This window comes from Bos indicus, chromosome 5 (assembly GCF_029378745.1).
Source record: "Bos indicus isolate NIAB-ARS_2022 breed Sahiwal x Tharparkar chromosome 5, NIAB-ARS_B.indTharparkar_mat_pri_1.0, whole genome shotgun sequence".
NCBI classification, from domain to species: domain Eukaryota; kingdom Metazoa; phylum Chordata; class Mammalia; order Artiodactyla; family Bovidae; genus Bos; species Bos indicus.
Window position 1 is genome coordinate 104,504,352 of NC_091764.1, and position 19,344 is coordinate 104,523,695.

Below are 19,344 nucleotides of genomic sequence, written 5' to 3' on the forward strand. Positions count from 1 at the left end.
TATCAATCAGCCACAAGTATATATATATATATATATATATCCCCTCCCTCTTGAAACTTCCCTCCTCACTTCTGGCACCATTTCTTTAAAAAAAAGTTTCCTCCTTTTATTTTATGGGAAAAAAAAGTATAGTTTTTTAAAAATCTAAATACCCTGAAACAACGATTAAGGAATCATGATGTCTGGCTCTAGCCTATGGCAAGAGCAGGAGGCTTTCATTCTCTGTCTAAAAATACAGCTCACATTATTTACTGCTCAAAAAAGGAAGTTGGATTTAATACTTTCAAGGTCAACCTTAAATAACCCATCCGCTGGGTTGGATCAGAAGACTCCTGGAGTGTGGGCCTTGGAGCTTCCCCACCTTGAAGGGCCCCAGCAACAGTCATAACATTAGACCCAGAGGGTGGCCTTTTATGGAAGGAGCAGTCAGCTGCAGCAGCTCCCCTCGCAATCTTTCCAGCTAAGACTGTTTCTACTGGGCAGCACGGTAGATAAATTCTGGGGCCCCAAACATTTACAAACAACAAGAGAGCCTGAGAAGATCTGGAGTTCTTTGGGGGAAGAAAAGAAAATACAAGCATATTCGGAGATGCTGTGGTTTGATACCAGACCACTGGAATAAAGCGAGTCACACGAATTTTAGGGGGTTTCTCGCTACATCTAAACGTTATATGCACACTGTACTGCAGCCTATTAAGTGTGCAGCAGCATTAGGTCTCAAAACCAACATACATACCTTCATTTAAAAATACTTTATTGCTAAAAAATGCTAACCATCATCAATAACTCAGGGTTGCCACGATTTGTTTAAAAAAAAAACACAATAAAGCGAGGTAAGCCTGCAAGACAAGAAGAAATAAAGTAAAAGTCAAGGTGCTTCTTCTGGTTGAAGGAGGCCGGCCTCCATCTCTCTATCAGCAGAATGTGAACTTGGCCTCTCAATTTATCTCTAAAGTATGGATCTTTCCCTTCACCCAATCTTGCCAGATATGGCCTTCTCTGGTGTTCCAGGGGCTATGACTCCATGCTTCCGATGCAGGGTATAGGTTTGATCCCTGGTCCGGGAGGTTTGCTGCATGTCACACGGTGCGGCAAAACAGACAAAACGGAAAACCTTGCCAAACACTTTTGTACTTTGTTTTAAACTTGGGGGTTTGAGAGTTGGCTGAGAACTTCATGCCTGCGGGGTATGGAGGAGGTCTGGTGATTTGAGAAAACCAGTCCATTTTATCTATTCAGAGAAATTCTCTTTTTTACCCATCAGGACTCTAGAGCCAGTCTAACAGGGCCTATCCCAACCACGTGCAGTAAACTGAGCAGCTGACTTAGCCCCTCTGGGCCTCAGTCTCCTCATATGTTAAATGGGAATAGTCCTCATACCTGCCTCCTGAGGGTTTTGTGAGGGCTGCATAAGGTAAGGTTGCATGGCATTGAGAACACTGCCTGCCACATTGCCAGAGACTGCTGGCCAATACTGTCATCTCCTGAATTCCATATACCAGCCTCTAACACAAATACCTCGTGGGATTATAGTTGATAACATTTTATATTCCATAGTTTTGACCTGTGCCTTTGACATGGCCCCAATGGAATCGTGTTTCTCTATAAATGCCAAGGAAATCAATGGCCTAGGTCTCACTCTCCTCTTTATTTGTATGTGGGTACAGTTCATAAATACACTCACCAATTTTTTTCCTCCCCATCCAAAACTCGCCCTTATACCTTGAACCCCACCCAAGCCCTTGGTTAGAAAGACTCGCTTTCCTGTCGAGGAGGGGAGGGGTGGGTGGTCTTCCTCGTCACTCCGGCTTCTTGTTGGGTCTCCCTCCGTCCATTGAAGTGTGGGCCCTCAAAGGGCCTCTGAAGCTTGGGGATGTTGAGCACCATGACTCTGCCAGGGGGGCCCCAGTCCTTGAGTGATTGTGTGGCTGGCTCCGTTCCGTGCCAGGCTTGGGATTCAGATGCCACGGGGCAGTGGTTAGGGTCACATGCCCTGTCTGTGCCTGAGGCTGAGCCGGTGCAGCCCCAGTGGGCAGGGAGTCTGCAGTGGAGTCCTGGGCCTGCTCAGGCGGCCTGGAGAGTCCCGCCGGGGCGCCGTTCCCAGCCAGAGCCGGCCCTGCTCGCAGAGAGGCAATGTCTGAGGCCTGGCCCCTCGGGGTCCAGCTCTCCGGGCCCTTCCCAGGCCCTCAGTCAGGCCTGTGCGGGGAGGGCAGCCTCCCTTCTCCTGGCTCCTCCAGACATCGTCCGGCATGGCTGACGCTTTGGGTCCTTGGCCCTGTCAGAGGGCGTAGCACCCCAGTGTCTCTGTCTCAGCCAGGTGCCAAGCCTTGCCATCCTCCTGGTAGGGCATGGAAAGCCCGGGAGGGCGGGGGGCACCCTCTTCGGGGATGGGGTACGGAGGCTCTGGCGGGGCGGGGGGGTCTCCAGGGCCCCGGGCTCCCCCCAGGACCGGCCCGTTGTAGATGTAGATGTTGCCGGTGACCGTCACAGACCCTCCGGTGACATGAATGCCGTTGGTGCCTGTGGGAAGGAAGGCAGAGTGAGGGGGCGAGGGGTCAAGGTTGAGGGGGGCCCAGCGTGCTGCCAGCATGGGACTCTGGCTTCCCCAGGGCCCCATCTGCCATCTCCCCTTTCTGCCCTGTCCCTCTCCATGCGCTTTGGTTTCCTGAGCTCTGTGTTCATTCCCTGTTTTCTTGGTTTTCAGTCTCGTCCCTTCTCTGTAGTCAGGACACTGGCTGTTGCAGTCTCTTCTTTTCTGCCCGGCTCACACGCTCTCCCCCTGCCCTCCCTCCCTCCCCGTCCCCTCTTCTCACCGGGGGCCACCTGGCCTTGTTCTGGGGGCTCAGCATCCAGGTCCCTGGCCTGGCTCAGGGGACTCTGCTGTTGGAGCACCTCTTCCTCCAAACCCGGGTTCGCTGGGACGCCGCCGGAGGCCAGGGCCAAGTCTCCAGGGGCGGGCAGAAGTGGCTTTACCAGGTCAGGAACATGTGTGTTGAACCTTGGGGGCTCCCAGTTTCCATCAGCAGGATTTGATTCCTCTCCCTGCAGGACAGAGGCCGAGAACCAGCCCAGGACGGGGGCCTCAGACTCCATCTTTCTTTAATTCCCACCCCCACCCTGTGCCTAGGCAGCTCCAAGCCCTCCTCATCGAGCTTCCTGCCACAGGGCCTTTGCACTGACGATCCCTCTTCCTGGAGCACTTTCCCTGCTACCTCCTGATGTCTGGCCCTCTGTTTTCTTCAGCCCTCAGCTCAAATATCAGCTGACCACAGAGGCTGTCTCTGCCTACTCTAAGATAGAATACCCTCATTGGTTGCCACTGCCCCCCTCCCCCGCCCCCACCATGCTTTATTTAGCAGTTGGGCTCAGTTGCTTCAGTCACGTCTGACTCTTTGCGACCCCATGGACTTGTAGCCCACCAGGCTCCTCTGTCCACGGAATTCTCCAAGCAAGAATACTGGAGTGGGTTGCCATTTCCTTCTCCATATTTAACAGTTGTCACTACCTAGTACATAGTCGACTAACTTTATCCTTGCTCCACAGATATGAAACTCTGGGAGGATAGAGACTTTGCTTTGCTCACTGCTATTGATGCTAAAGCTGAAACTCCTGTACTTTGGCCACCTGATGCGAAGAGTTGACTCATTGGAAAAGATCCTGATGCTGGGAGGGATTGGGGGCAGGAGGAGAAGGGGACAACAGAGGATGAGATGGCTGGATGGCATCACCGACTCAATGGACATGAGTTTGAGTGAACTCCGGGAGTTAGTGATGGACAGGACAGGTGTGTTGCAATTCATGGGGTCGCAAAGAGTCGGACACGACTGAGCGACTGAACTGAACTGAATTTCCATAGTGCCTGGCACATAGCGTGCTCAATAAATTATTAGTTGAATGATTAAATGGATGTTGAAGCTGCAGATTCTTTTCCTGCCTGCCCCCCACCCCTGTTCACCTGTCCCCTGCCCCTCCTTGCTGCCTCCCTAGCCTCCGCATTACCTCTGGGTGCCTCTTGAGCAGGGATCCTGGAATAGAAAATGAAACAGCAGGCCTCAGACTCCCAGGCTTTCCCCTCCACACCCCACCCCACAGTATGGCACTGCCCACCCTGGGCTCCCAGAATGGTCAGTCTGTCATTACCCTTATCTCCAGCCTCAGAATGAAGGGGCTGGATAGATGTGATGTCTGTGTTGGGGACAAGTGCTGGGTGTCTTGAGGTGTGAAGGGGCAGAAGTATTGGCCCTGAGGGAGCTGAATATTCCCTCCAGCCCCCTACCCAACCTGGATAGGCACAGACCCAGGCAGACATCCCTGCCAGCCTCTGAGTCTTTCCTACCCAGCTTTCTGCAGAGAGAGGGGTGGCTCTTCCAGGTGTAGACGAAGACAGTGGTGAGGAGCAGAAATGAGACCAGAGGCAGCAGGATGGCCAGAACTAGCATCGTTCCTGGAGGACAGCAAACAGGACGAGGCGTGAGGACCCGAGGAGAGCAGCGGGTGGATGGGGCAATTAGGGAGCAGCTCTCCAGTTCTCAGGCCACCCAGATGGGAAACAGGGAGCAGGCTTCCCCTCCTGCTACTGCTACTGCTCAGTCCTGTCTGACTCTTTCCAACCCAGGCTCCTCTGTCCATGGAATTTTCCAGGCAAGAATATCGGAGTGGGTTGCCATTCCCTCCTCCAGGGGATCTTCTGACCCAGGGATGGAGTCTCTTACGTCTCCTGCATTGGCAGGCAGATTCTTTACCACTTGTGCCACCTGGGAAGTTCTTTCCCCTTGTAGACCCACTGCAGTTCCTAAAGGAGGAATTGGAGAAACTTCTCTTGGGTTACAGAGAAGGGGTATGGAGCCTGATGTGGGTGGGCTGAGAACCAGGAGAGATTCTGCCTCAGATGGAGATGTTTGGGGCGAGTGTGGTTGGCCACCGGCACAGGGGCAGCCCTGTGAGGGTGAGGACAGGCACTTGGGCTGGAAATGGGAGTGGGAGGCAGTAAGGGAGGGTGGGCTTGGGGTTGTGAGCAGACTCAGGCTGCGGGGTAAAGCCATGTTTCTGCAGATTTGGCTATCTGACAGCAAGATATACAGCAGTAGGAGCTGAACCTGTCCTTCTCTAGCCATGGAAGTGTTTACAGGGGTGACAGAATCGGTGTCCCGGCTGCTGAACTCTGCCTGTGGCTTCCTGGATGAGGGGGGCTGCTGGATCCTCACTGGCTTGCCTGGGGCAGCTCCCAGGAGTGTGAGGGAAGGGGAGGCTGGGCTTCTCAGGTGTCTGTGTATAGCCATGGCAACCGTTTTCTTCCTGTGGGCCTTGTGCTGCCATTGACAGCATGGAGTCCACTATGCCTGTGGCTTGTTCTGTCACCTGCTCCTGAGGAAACTCAGGAGGACTTAGACATTTAGACACTGGGAGTTCACCCTTGGTGCCCCATCTAACTCTGTGGCCTAAGTGAGTCCAGAATGGGAGGTGTGGGGAAGAATTAGACCTGGGTTCCTGCCCAGTTGTGTGTTTTTCATATACAAAATGAGATTAGCTTATGTACTCTCTGAGAGTCCAGCTCTAAATACCAATCTGAGAATTACAGAGCCAAGGACATGAAGACCTATTAGCATCAAAAGATGTGTGCTTCCAACGGGGGAAGGATGGGGGTAGGGATAGTTCGGGACTTTGGAATGGACACGTATGCACGGCTATATTTAGAATGGATAACCAACAAGGACCTACTGTATAGCACAGGGAACTCTGCTCAATGTTATGTGGCAGCCTGGATGGGAGGGGAGTCTGGGGAGAATGGATATATATATATATATGGCTGAGTCCCTCTGCTGTACACCTGAAACTATCACAATATTGTCAGTTAGCTCTGGTGGTGGTGGTTTAGTTGCTCAGTCGTGTCCGACTCTTTAAGACCCCATGGACTATAGCCTGCCAGGCTCCTCTGTCCATGGGATTTCCTAGGCAAGAATACTGGAATGGATTGCTATTTCATTCTCCAGGGAATCTTCCCAACCCAGGGATTGAACCCAGGTCTCCTGCATTGCAGGCAGATTCTTTACTAATCGAGCCACCAGGGAAGCACTGTTAATCAGCTATGGTGGTGATTTAGTTGCTAAGTCATGGCCGACTTTTGCGACCCCATGGACTATAGCCTGCCAGGCTCCTCTGTCCATGGGATTCTCCAGGCAAGAACATTGGCATGGGTTGCCATTTCCTCCTCCAGGGGATCTTCCTGGCCCAGAGATTGAACCCAAGTCTCCTGCATTGCAGGCAGATTCTTTGCCAACTGAGCTACAAGGGAAGCCCTCATCAGCTATACACCAATACAAAAGAAAAAAGAAAAAAAAAAAAGCTAATCATTTTTGATACACAGTTAAAAATTAAGAATAGAATGTAGAAAAGATTATGATATAGTTGGATGAAAAATTAAGTTACAAACATTCAAATGACTCCATTTTTAGAAAAAATGTAATTTTTTTCTATTGTGTGGAAAAATGCCTGGGAAGATATATTCAAAAATGTTGAGTGGATATGCCAGCTGATGGTTCTGTAGGTGAGGTTTAGTTTTGTTTATCTGAACTTTCTAATCTTCTACAGTTTGCATGTATTATGGCATGGGTTTTGAAGTAAGAAGGACCTAGAACAGGTCTTCATAATACCAACTACCACATGGGTGATATTGGGCAAGTCACCTAACCTCTCTGGGCATTGGTTTCCTCATCTGTCAGTAAGGATTATTTCATAGGATCATTACAAGGTTTAAATGAGTTAGTGAAAGTCAAGTGCACAGAGTGTCTGACGCACAAACTCTTATTAAATGGAAGCTATGATTATAAATGTTCAGCCATTTTTTAAAATTAAGGAAATAAACTTTCCTTTGATTGATAACAATGACAGTCATTAGAAACATCCTATAATTCTCTATAGGGCTTCCCCAGTAGCTCAGCAGTAAAGAATCCGCCTGCAATGCAGGAGACGTGGGTTCGATCCCTTGGTGGGGAAGATCCCCCGGAGGAGGGCATGGCAACCCACTCTGGTACTCCTGAAGAATCCCCTGGACAGAGAAGCCTGAGGGCTATGGTCCACTGGAACATGACTGTAGCGACTAAGCACGAGCATGCATATTCCTCTTCCAGGCAAGGAAAGCAATAATTTCACAGAAAAAAACAAGAAAGCATCAAATGTAGAATCTTCTCTCTAGTGATGGAAGCTGTAACCTACTATACTCAGTAAATGGATTATGTGACGGTGGCATGTCCAAAATGACGACAGTGATATCAGGTACAGTTACATCTATATCTATATATCTATAGTTATATCTATATCTATGTCTCTGTGTAGACATACTATTGTATGTAACTTTTAAGTTACATGTAGAACATATAACTTTAAAAGTGCATGTATACACATATATGTGTATACACATACATGTGTGTAAGTAACCTGGCCCAGGGATACTCCAGTTTTTCTTTGAGGAATTTCTTGCCTCAACTCTGAGAGGAAAGGGTTCATCAATTCCCTGTTTTTTTTAGATGGATGGAATTAAGGCATCTTCCCAGATGTCCCCTCCCCATGCCCCTGGCCCTTCCTCACCTGGCATGTCAGGGGGCTCTTGTGGATTTCTGCAGCTGGTGTCAGACTGGGGGGTGCCTGGAGCTTCCTCCACAAGGCCCTGGTCCTCACACCTGTGGAGGAAAGAGCCCAGCTCAGGGGGGCTCCTGGCTGGAAGTGGAGCTGGTCTGTGGAGCTGAGCGTGAGGTGGGCTGTCACCAGCTGGGGCTGGGAGGGCCAGAGGAATGCAGACTGGGCACCCTCACCTGGTATGGGGCCGGCAGCGGGCGGTGGGAGAGGAGGTGTTCTGGAAGTGTCCAGCTTTACAGGGGACACAGTTGCTGTTAGCCTCTATGACTTCATCTGGCAGGAGAGAAGCATGGGGCAGCCAGGGTGAGTGGGCACAGGGGGTTCTGTCCAGCTGTGGGCTTCTGTGACACCTGCTGGACGGCTACCCACCCATCCTCCCCAGTCTGTACTTCACAGCATCTTTCCTTCTCTCCCCATTGCCCAGCTTCCTCTCAGTGCTGGGAGGACCTCGAACCATGCACCGTCCCAACTCCATTTCTCTGCAGGTTCCATCTGTGAGCCTTTCTCAGGGAGGGAGAAGCATTTTATTACACAGAGAACTAGCCACCCGGGGCGTCACCACGGACACAGCACCCTGCACCCATTCAAGAGCGCCCGCCCAGCCTCCTTCCCACCCTCTGCTGCCAGTGACCTCTGACCTTTGAGCTCGGCCTCGGTGCCAGGCGGGCAGTCGGAGAGTGGCTCGCAGTGCTCACACTCAGAGTTCCAAAAGACGCAGTACATCCCCGGCTGGCAGTGGCACTGGGCCTTGCGGTTGCTAGTGCAAGGCGTGAGCTCCACGAAGCCCAGCACTGCAGGGGCGATGAGGGGCTGCTCAGCACAGGGGCTGTGCTCCAGGACATCCCAGCCCCCCACCCCCACCCCGGAACACCCCACTCACTCTTGTCACAGGGGCGGCACAGCTGGCAGAAGGAGAGATGGTTCCAGTGCTCGTTGTACGACTTCTCGGGGCATGTGGCACAGACGGTGTTCTGGCGGCGGCTACATTTGGTGGAGATGTGCGTGCCTAGGTTGTGAGTGGGGCAAGAGAAGGGTCAGGGGACTGGGGTTCCCACGGTGCCCTCCGCCGCTCGCTGCGTGACCCTGGGCCTGTCCCAGTGCCTACATAGGATGGCCGGCCAGTGTCTCTCGCCCTCTGTTTCTGCCAGCTGATTTCCCTGGGAGCTGGTGTCCGGTGTCTATCCAAGGAAGCAAGGCGGGCTGGAGCCCCCTGTACCCTGCCTCCCCATCCCAGACGTCCTCTGGCCCTGGCCTCTTACCTGGGGGGCAGCGGGAGCAGCAGAGGCGAAGCTTGGACTCATAGTACTCCTTTTCCTGGTCTCCGCAGCTTTGGTTCTCTGTGTGGTATGGGAGCCCCTTCAAGAAGAGATGGAATCAGGGCGGAGAATTATTCAGGGGTCAGCTGGGAGGAGCAGAGGGACATCAGAGAGGATGGCCCAGACCCCTCTCCCCTAGCTAAGCCTGCCCCCACCTACCTGCACAGGCTCCTCCCTCTCCAGCTGGGGTTGGGATGCGGCCAGGAGACCCCAGACGCCCAGGATGAGTAGCCCCCAGGCCAGGCCGCGGTGGGAGGTGGCCCATAGCAGGCGCATGGCGGCCAGTCAGCCTGCCAGCCGAGCAGAGGGATGGAGGCCTGGGAGGGAGGTGGAAGCCTGGACGTCCTGGCCAGTGGTGGCAGAGCCCAGAGGCTGGGACAGGACTTGATGGACGCGCCCGGGGGCCGGAACGGCCGGGCCTGGCCTGGCCTCCGGGGCTCCAGCGCCGGGGCTCAGGAAGTGGGAGTGGAGCGGCCGGCGCGGGGCGGGGACAGGGAGCGCTGGAGCCCAGGCGGCCTCTGTCGCAATCGGGAAGAGGAACAGGCTTGGCTGGCCGACGACGCAGGGCGGGAGGGGCGGCCGGGAAAGCACGTGAGGGCAGCGGGGCCGGAACCGGGGCCTCCTCCCTTCTCCGCAGGCCTGATTGGAGAGGAGGACGCAGGCCAGGCTGGGCCGGCTGGTGGGAAAGGGGTGGTGGAGCCAGCGGATGGTCCTCAGATAGGCACTCGGGCTGGGGCAGAGGGGACCCGGGAACAGATAGAGTTCCAGACAGAGCTGTGTCCGGCCAGATCTGAAAAAAATGGATGGGCTTGGGAGTGTCAGACTTGGAGGGTGTGGAGACCCACAGGGAGCCACGGACAGCCAGCCAGACCAGCATCTGGGAACCAGAAGTCCCTCTTGGCAGACTTGCTGGACTCCTGGGTTCCCGCCCTGTTGTGTGAATTTTTAACATAAACTGTAAAAGAGTCGCCCCCCGCCCCTCCCCTGAGTCAACCCAACCCACAGAGCAGTGGGCACAGGTCACCTAGGAGACACTCCAGAGGGTACAGCAGCCCCTGCCCTCCCCACCAACCTCCGTGTCATCAGAGAATGCGGGGACGTGAAGACCGAGTTCCCATGGTCAGGGGGGCCAGGCTGGGCAACCACTACCCTCAGGCCTAAGACCTTGCCTTAGAGCTTTCGGATCCCTGAGCTGACAGCCTGCCTGTCCAGGCCTCTCACCTTAAGGATGAGGACGCTGAGGCCACGATACCATGTAAAAGAGAGCAGGATTTCAGGAGGGCTTGGTCTGGCCCCTGCCCTGTTTCTTCCTACCACTTCCTTGCAATTCATTAAGGCATCCTCCCCCTCCCCGGCCCACACCAGGGAGTCTGGTTTCCACGTTTCTGTGCTCCTGGCTAACTCCCACCTGTCACTGAGGGTCACCTGGGCTTGGGGAGGCACCCCACCCTGGGATGCACAGCCACTCCACCCAGATCCCTCCCTGTGACCCGCTGCTTATCATCCGCCAACCACTGGCCTTTTGTGCTTGGCAACAGCCTGCCCTGAAACTGCAAATCTGGGTTCTGGGAGCTTCGCACAGAGTCTGGTATGGACCACATGTCCAGTACATATTTATGGACTAATTTGATGATGCATCTGCCTACAATGAGGGAGACCCGGGTTCAATCCCTGGGTCAGGAAGAACTCCTGGAGAAGGAAATGGCAACCCACTCCAGTACTCTTGCCTGGAAAATTCCATGGATGGAGGAGCCTGGTAGGCTATAGTCCACGGGGTCGCAAAGAGTTGGACATGACTGAGTGACTTCAATGTCAATGTCAATGTTGATGATGCCTTGCCCATGTCACATAGCCAGTCCATGGCAAAGCAAGCCTAGAGTCTGGGCTCCAGATGTCTGGGTCCTAGCTCAGTCCAGCAACTGCCTCCTCATGACTAAGGGGAGCCCCTCTAGGCATGAGGGGTTGACTCGCTGGGCGTACATCCTTTCCCTGGTTGGTCTGACTGGCTGGACAGGCTCCTGGTGGAGAAGCAGGGGAGCCCTGGGCAGGGGTGCACCACTGGGGTCAGGGGAATCACAAAAGAGTGAACCTGCCTGAGATTTAGACACCTCTTTTCTCTCCTGGTACAGGCCCAGGACTTGTATTCTTCCAGTGAATGTCCTGGGCTGCCCCGGTTGTGGGGGGAGAAGAAGTGTCAGAATGGGCGTGCACTGCTCAGGTCAAGGAAATGGAGACTGGGACTGGAGCAATTAAATGCAGAGAGGTCTGTGTGCATTTTGACTTTAGATCCATTTTTCTGTTTTTTAAAGACATTTATAAAAATTGAAGTTTAGTTTATTTACAATATTATATTAGTTTCAGGTGTTGTTGTTTAGTTGCTAAGTTATTTCCAACTCTTTTGTGACTCCACAGACTGTAGCCTGCCAGCTTCCTCTGTCAGTAGGATTTCCCAGGTAGGAACACTGGAGTGGGTTGCCATATTCTTCTCCAGGAGATCATCCAAACCCAGGGATTGAACCTAAGCCTCCTGCATTGGCAGGCAGATTCTTTACTGCTGAGCCACCAGGGAAGCCCGGTTTCAGGTGTACAGCAAAGTTATTTTCTCAGCTTCTTTCCCATTATAGGTTACTATAAGATTTAATTATAATTCCCTGTGTTATATAGTAGGCCCTTGCTGTTTATTTTATATGTAGTAGTATGTATCTGTTAATCCCATACCCCTAACTTATCACTCCCTGCTCTCTCTCCCTCTTGGTAACCATAAGTTTGTTTTCTATGCCTATGAGTTTACTCCTATTTTGTATATAGAATCATTTGTATTATTTTTTAGATTACACATTTGTGATATTATATATTATTTGCAAAAGTAGGAAGTCAAGAAATACCTGGAGTGACAGACAAATCTGGCCTTAGAGTACAGAATGAAGCAGGGCAAAGGCTAATAGAGTTTTGCCAAGAGAGCGCACTGGTCATAGCAAACACCCTCTTTCAACAACACAAGAGAAGATTCTACATATGGGCATCACCAGATGGTCAACACTGAAATCAGATTGATTATATTCTTTGCAGCCAAAGATGGAGAAGCTCTATATAGTCAGCAAAAACAAGACTGGGAGCTGACTGTGGCTCAGATCATGAACTCCTTATTGCCAAGTTCAGACTTAAATTGAACAAAGTACGAAAACCACAAGACCATTCAGGTATGACCTAAATCAAATCCCTTATGATTATACAGTGGAAGTGAGAAATAGATTCAAGGGATTAGATCTGATAGACAGACTGCCTAAAGAACTATGGACAGAGGTTCGTGACATTGTACAGGAGACAGGGATCAAGACCATCCCCAAGAAAAAGAAAGGCAAAATGGTTGTCTAAGGAGGCCTTACAAATAGCTGTGAAAAGAAGTGAAAGGCAAAGGAGAAAAGGAAAGATATACCCATTTGAATGCAGAGTTCCAAAGAATAGCATGGAAAGATAAGAAAGCCTTCTTCAGTGATCAATGCAAAGAAATAGAGGAAAACAACAGAATGGGAAAGACTAGAGATCTCTTCAAGAAAATTAGAGATACCAAGGGAACATTTCATGCAAAGACAAGCTCGATAAAGGACAGAAATGGTATGGACCTAAAAGAAGCTGAAGATATTAAGAAGAGGTGGTAAAAATACACAGAAGAACTATACAAAAAAAGTCTTTACAACCCAGATAATCACAATGGTGTGATCACTCACCTAGAGCCAGACATCCTGGAGTGTGAAGTCAAGTGGGCCTTAGAAAAGATCACTACGAACAAAGCTAGTGGAGGTGATGGAATTCCAGTTGAGCTATTTCAAATCCTAAAAGATGATGCTGTGAAAGTGCTGCACTCAATACGCCAGCAAATTTGGGGAACTCAGTGGCCACAGGACTGGAAAAGGGCAGTTTTCATTCCAATCCCTAAGAAAGGCAATGCCAAAGAATGTTCAGACTACCGCACAGTTGCACTCATCTCATATGCTAGTAAAGTAATGCTCAAAATTCTCCAAGCCAGGCTTCAACAGTACATGAACTATGAACTTCCAGATGTTCAAGCTGGATTTAGAAAAGGCAAAGGAACCAGAGATCAAATTGCCAACATCTGTTGGATCATCGAAAAAGCAGAGAGTTCCAGAAAAATATCTACTTCTGTTTTATTGACTATGCTAAAGCCTTTGACTGTGTGGATCACAATAAACTGTGAAAAATTCTTAAAGAAATAGGAATACCAGACCACTTGACCTGCCTCTTGAGAAACCTGTATGCAGGTCAGGAAGCAACAGTTAGAACTGGACAAGGAAAAACAGACTGGTTCCAAATTAGGAAAGGAGTACATCAAGGCTGTATATTGTCACCGTTCTTATTTAACTTATATGCAGAGTACATCATGAGAAACGCTGGGCTGGATGAAGCACAAGCTGGAATCAAGATTGCCGAGAGAAATATCAGTAACCTCAGATATGCAAATGACACCACCCTTATGGCAGAAAGTGAAGAAGAACTAAAAAGCCTCTTGATGAAAGTGAAAGAGGAGAGTGAAAAAGTTGGCCTAAATCAACATTCAGAAAACTAAGATCATGGCATCCGGTTCCATCAGTTCAGTTCAGTTCAGTCACTCAGTCGTGTCCGACTCTTTGTGACACCATGAACCACAGCACACCAGGCCTCCCTGTCCATCACCAACTTCCAGAGTTCACCCAAACCCATGTCCATCAAGTTGGTGATGCCATCCAACCATCTCATCCTCTGTCGTCCCCTTCTCCTCCTGCTCTCAATCTTTCCCAGCATCAGGGTCTTTTCAAATGAGTCAGCTCTTCGCATCAGGTGGCCAAAGTATCACTTCATGGCAAATAGATGTGGAGACAGTGGCAACAGTGACATACTTCATTTTTTTGGTCTCCAAAATCACTGCAGATGGTGATTGCAGCCATGAAATGAAAAGATGCTTGCTCCGTGGAAGAAAAGTTATGACCAACCTAGACAGCATATTGAAAAGCAGAGACATTACTTTGCCAACAAAGGTCCATCTAGTTAAAGCTATGGTTTTTCCAGTAGTCATGTATGGATGTGAAAGTTGGACTATAAGGAAAGCTGAGCACCAAAGAATTGATGCTTTTGAACTGTGGTGTTGGAGAAGACTCTTGAGAGTCCCTTGGACTGCAAGGAGATCCAACCAGTCCATCTTAAAAGAAATCAGTCCTGAATATTCATTGGAAGCACTGATGCTGAAGCTGAAATTCCAATACTTTGGCCACCTGATGTGAAGAGCTGACTCATTTGAAAAGACCCTGATGCTGGGAAAGATTGAAGGCGGGAGGAGAAGGGAACGACAGAGGATGAGATGGCTGGATGGCATCACCGATCCAATGGACATGAGTTTGAGTAAACTCCAGGAGTTGGTGATGGACAGGGAGGCCTGGAGTGCTGCAATCCATGGGGTTGCAAAGAATCAGACATGACCGAGCGATTGAACTGGACTGAACTGATATTATTTGCTTTCCTCTGTCTTATTTCACTTAGTATGATATCCTCACCTTATTACCAAATTCAGACTTAAATTGAAGAAAGTAGGGAAAACCACTAGACCATTCAGGTATGACCTAAATCAAATTCCTTATGATTATACAGTGGAAGTGAGAAATAGATTTAAGGGCCTAGATCTGATAGATAGAGTGCCTGATGAGCTATGGAATGACGTTCATGACATTGTACAGGAGACAGGGATCAAGACCATCCCCATGGAAAAGAAATGCAAAAAGGCAAAATGGCTGTCTGGGGAGGCCTTACAAATAGCTGTGAAAAGAAGAGAAGCAAAAAGCAAAGGAGAAAAGGAAAAATATAAGCATCTGAATGCAGAGTTCCAAAGAATAGCAAGAAGAGATAAGAAAGCCTTCCTTAGCGATCAATGCAAAGAAATAGAGGAAAACAACAGAATGGGAAAGACTAGAGATCTCTTCAAGAAAATTAGAGATACCAAGGGAACATTTCATGCAAAGGTGGGCTCAATAAAGGACAGAAATGGTATGGACTTAACAGAAGCAGAAGATATTAAGAAGAGATGGCAAGAATACACAGAAGAACTGTACAAAAAAGATCTTCACGACCAAGATAATCACGATGGTGTGATCACTGACCTAGAGCCAGACATCCTGGAATGTGAAGTCAAGTGGGCCTTAGAAAGCATCACTACGAACAAAGCTAGTGGAGGTGATAGAATTCCAGTTGAGCTATTTCAAATCCTAAAAGATGATGCTGTGAAAGTGCTGCACTCAATACGCCAGCAAATTTGGGGAACTCAGTGGCCACAGGACTGGAAAAGGGCAGTTTTCATTCCAATCCCTAAGAAAGGCAATGCCAAAGAATGCTCAAACTACCGCACAATTGCACTCATCTCACATGCTAGTAAAGTAATACTCAAAATTCTCCAAGCCAGGCTTCAGCAGTACGTGAACCGTGAACTTCCTGATGTTCAAGCTGGTTTTAGAAAAGTCAGAGGAACCAGAGATCAAATTGCCAACACCCGCTGGATCATGGAAAAAGTAAGAGAGTTCCAGGAAAACATCTACTTCTGCTTTATTGACTATGCCAAGGCCTTTGACTGTGTGGATCACAATAAACTGTGGAAAATCTGAAAGAGATGGGAATACCAGACCATCTGACCTGCCTCTTGAGAAATCTGTATGCAGGTCAGGAAGCAACAGTTAGAACTGGACATGGAAAAACAGACTGGCTCCAAATAGGAAAAGGAGTACGTCAAGGCTGTATACTGTCACCCTGCTTGTTTAACTTATATGCAGAGTACATCATGAGAAACGCTGGACTGGAAGAAGCACAAGCTGGAATCAAGATTGCTGGGAGAAATACCAATAACCTCACATATGCAGATGACACCACCCTTATGGCAGAAAGTGAAGAGGAACTAAAAAGCCTCTTGATGAAAGTGAAAGAGGAGAGTGAAAAAGTTGGCTTAAAGCTCAACATTCAGAAAACGAAGATCATGGCATCAGGTCCTATCACTTCATGGGAAATAGATGGGGAAACAGTGGAAACAGTGTCAGACTTTATTTTTCTGGGCTCCAAAATCACTGCAGATGGTAACTGCAGCCATGAAATTAAAACGCTTACTCCTTGGAAGGAAAGTTATGTCCAACCTAGACAGCATATTCAAAAGCAGAGACATTACTTTGCCAACAAAGGTCCGTCTAGTCAAGGCTATGGTTTTTCCTGTGGTCATGTATGCATGTGAGAGTTGGACTGTGAAGAAGGCTGAGCGCCAAAGAATTGATGCTTTTGAACTGTGGTGTTGGAGAAGACTCTTGAGAGTCCGTTGGACTGCAAGGAGATCCAACCAGTCCATTCTGAAGGAGATCAGCCCTGGGATTTCTTTGGAGGGAATGATGCTGAAGCTGAAACTCTAGTACTTTGGCCACCTCATGCGAAGAATTGACTCATTGGAAAAGACTCTGATGCTGGGAGGGATTGGGGGCAGGAGGAGAAGGGGACGACAGAGGATGAGATGGCTGGATGGCATCACTGACTCGATGGAAGTGAGTCTGAGTGAACTCCGGGAGTTGGCGATGGACAGGGAGGCCTGGCGTGCTGCGATTCATGGGGTCGCAAAGAGTCGGACACGACTGAGCAACTGAACTGAACTGAACTGATATCCTCTATGTCCACCCAAGTTACTGCAAATGGCAGTATTTCATTCTTTTTTATGGCTGAGTAATATTCACATATATATTTATATGTATACACACACAACACACACACGTACCACATCTTATTAAACTAGTTGTCTGTTGATGGGCACTTGAGTTGTTTCTGTGTCTTGCTTATTGTAAACAGTGCTGCTATGAACCTTGGGGTGCATGTATGTTTTCAAATTAGTTTTTGTCTTTACTGGATACATGCTTAGGAGTGGGATTGCTGGATCATATGGTATCTCTATTTTTAGGTTTTTAAGGAACCTCCATACTGGCTATATGCAGGAGCCAGGTGGAAAGGACTTTTGCCACCTCCTGGGCTGCCTTACACATTCCACCCTCCTGCTCTCTCCTTGAGAAGCCTGGGCCCCACAGTGGTAAAGTGTCATTTAAAAAGTAATTAATTTATGAATTTGGCTGCACTGGGTGTTCTGTACTTGGGATCTCTGAGCCATCATTGTGGTATTCGGATTCTTTTTTCAGTTGCAGCATGTGAGATCTTTAGTTGCGGCATGCAAACTCTTAGTTTTGGTGTGTGGGGTCGAACTTGGACCCTCTGCTTTGTCAGCTCAGAGGCAGGGAAGTCCTGAGTGTCATTCTGAAGTCACATAGTTTACAGGTAAAAATGGAAATCATAGAATAATGCCTATAACATGGTCCCATTTATGGAAAAGCTATATATTTTGTTTTAAAAAAATATATGGAAGTCTACAAAAGCACCCAAAAAAGATACAGATGGACACAATGACAGTGGCACCCAGAGGCGAGGAGTGGGAACGGAATGGGCCTGAGTGAGGCTTTGATTGATCTGCAAACTTCTGTGTTATTGGAAAACTGTGTTGTGAGGAAAATGTGTTCAGGTTTTTTTTCCCCTGCACCTTAAAGAGAATATTTAAAATGGAGCTATGACACAGGCGCAGGCCTCAGGTTTCTATTTTTTTTTTTCCACCAGAACAAGCTTGTTCTGGCCCATTCCAGATCTGGAACGCTGCTCTCTCTAAGCTGCCACACCTCAGCAGGTGCTTTGGGGACACTGGGCTCGCTCCCCGGCTCAGCCCAGACCGGGCCTCGGGATCCTACTCACTGAGGCTTTGAAGGAAAAACTATTTGCCTTTCGGCCTTGGGCCAGTGACTACATTTCAGGCATCAACCGGCAAACAGACGTGGCAGGGATGTGCCTCTCTGAACCTCTGAGATGGGACAGGCAGGGTGCTGGCTACTCCTCCTGTTGGTAGGATGTCCTTTGGGAAGGTGGGGATGGTAGACAGGAGCTTCTCATGGAGCCTGGGAGACAGTCCAGGACCCAGATGGGTGGTGGGAATATGCGAACCTGCCTGACTTTCGAAACCAGGTGCAGGGGAGCCCCAGTTCCCCACGAGACTGTGGCTGGTCTGTCTCGGGGTGTGTGGCAAAAGCCCTAAGCAGATAAACCCCCACTTACCGAAGAATTCTGCTTCTGTTCTTCACGCTACTGCTGTTTGGTTTTGTGTCCACAGAAAACTGGCCTGTCTTTGCGGAGGGTACTTTCTTCAACTGGAAAATGAAGAAAAAGCCAGCCTTTCCCTTCTCCACAGAAGGGTCCCCTAAGGCGCTGGGGAAAGCCGTGTGGTGGGTTTGGAATCCTGATTGACAGCAACTCTCACTGTAAGAGGCCACGGGAGACCAGCCACAGATGGGAGCCTTCATTAGTTTCACAAGACCCAGCTGAGATGCTGCCTTCTCCGAGAAGTCTTCCTGAATCTCCTGGGTTACTGCCTCTCCCTTCCTCCTCACCCCCAGGCTCCCTCAGCACTTGGCTCCCCTCTCTGTTACCAGGATCCTTGTCTTCTGACTTCATGACCTCGAGGGCCTGTCTTCTCCTATCCAGCTGCATACAGGCTCAGGCTGGGCCTGTCTGCATGTCCCAGCCCCCTCCTCCCGGAGGCGAGGCGAGAGGAGCCAGTGGCTACCTCCTACAGAGTCACAGTGGCAGACCTCTGGCCTGGGCTGTACACTTGGGTCTCTGTGCCTCCTGAGCCCTTCTCTGATCCCTTCCCCCTTTCCTGCTCAGTCCCTCACTCTCTTGCTGGGTTGTCTGGGGCAGAGATTTTGGAGGAAAACAATGGCCCCCACGTTGAGTTTTGCCTTCCTTCCAGGGTTGGTGCAGCCTTGGGCCAGGCTCAGCTTCTTCTCCCCTCTCTCTTCACGGCCAAATCCCTCCTACCTCCTCGGTGCCCGCTATCCCTGGGCTCCAAGGCTCTGCCCAAGTGCCCTGGTGGCCCCTCTTCTCTGAGCACACATTCCAGCAACCCCGTGACCACAACTGGGGACATTCCTGGCCCGGCAGCCAATGGTGTAAAAAGGAACAGAATGTCCCAGGGCCCCGCCCAGCCCCCAGCTCCACCTGGGCCCCTCCCTGGGCTGGACAGGCTCGGGGTGGGGGTGAGGGGTCAAGAGGGCAGAGGGGTGCTCCTGGGCGGGTCGGGAGGTGTTCACACCTTAGTGAGCAGGGAGGAAGCCTGCAGGCCTTGTTTCCTTCTTCCCCAAGGCCTGGGGGTGAGGCTGACCCAGGGGTGCCCTTGGAAGGATTCCCCGGGGAGGGGCCCTGGTTCTTGGAAGCCCACTGGGGGCAGTCCCTCCCCCTGCCTCTCCTTCAGTGGTGGGGGAGGGGGACTCCTTTTGGGGTTGGCTCCCTCCTCCTC

General features: G+C 50.2%; 2 protein-coding genes across 3 annotated transcripts; both read right to left on the bottom strand.

The window, feature by feature from the left end:
- Window positions 1-1,628: 1,628 nt before the first annotated feature.
- LTBR (lymphotoxin beta receptor) lies at window positions 1,629-9,435 on the bottom strand. 2 transcript variants are annotated; one of them, XM_019961666.2, is made up of 10 exons: window positions 9,108-9,435; window positions 8,892-8,988; window positions 8,513-8,638; window positions 8,271-8,423; window positions 7,809-7,905; window positions 7,585-7,676; window positions 4,337-4,444; window positions 4,000-4,025; window positions 2,814-3,042; window positions 1,629-2,520 (listed from the first exon to the last, which is right to left on the bottom strand). In XM_019961666.2, the coding sequence occupies exons 1-10, from the start codon at window positions 9,222-9,224 to the stop codon at window positions 2,279-2,281; spliced, it is 1,287 nt and encodes a 428-aa protein (XP_019817225.2). In that variant the 5' UTR covers window positions 9,225-9,435; the 3' UTR covers window positions 1,629-2,278. The 2 variants fall into 2 exon arrangements, with proteins under 2 accessions (XP_019817225.2, XP_070646360.1); XM_070790259.1 differs by lacking the exon at window positions 4,337-4,444.
- LOC109559731 (uncharacterized) lies at window positions 9,234-19,337 on the bottom strand. Its single transcript, XM_019961667.2, has 2 exons — window positions 18,105-19,337; window positions 9,234-9,738 (listed from the first exon to the last, which is right to left on the bottom strand). Exons 1-2 carry the CDS (start codon window positions 18,347-18,349, stop codon window positions 9,234-9,236), a joined length of 750 nt encoding a protein of 249 aa, XP_019817226.2. The 5' UTR covers window positions 18,350-19,337.
- Between the last annotated feature and the right edge of the window lie 7 nt (window positions 19,338-19,344).

Coding starts and splice junctions, on each gene's coding strand:
- LTBR (XM_019961666.2), bottom strand. CDS start 9,224: ATGCGCCTGCTATGGGCCACCTCCCACCGCGGCCTGGCCTGGGGGCTA. Junction 8,424..8,512: donor GTGCCGCCCCTGTGACAAGA/GTGAGTGGGGTG, acceptor TCGCCCCTGCAG/TGCTGGGCTTCGTGGAGCTC. Junction 4,445..7,584: donor AGAGCCCCCTGACATGCCAG/GTGAGGAAGGGC, acceptor GCTGTCCTCCAG/GAACGATGCTAGTTCTGGCC.
- LOC109559731 (XM_019961667.2), bottom strand. CDS start 18,349: ATGAAGGCTCCCATCTGTGGCTGGTCTCCCGTGGCCTCTTACAGTGAG. Junction 9,739..18,104: donor AACAGAAGCAGAATTCTTCG/GTAAGTGGGGGT, acceptor CATTTTTTTCAG/ATCTGGCCGGACACAGCTCT.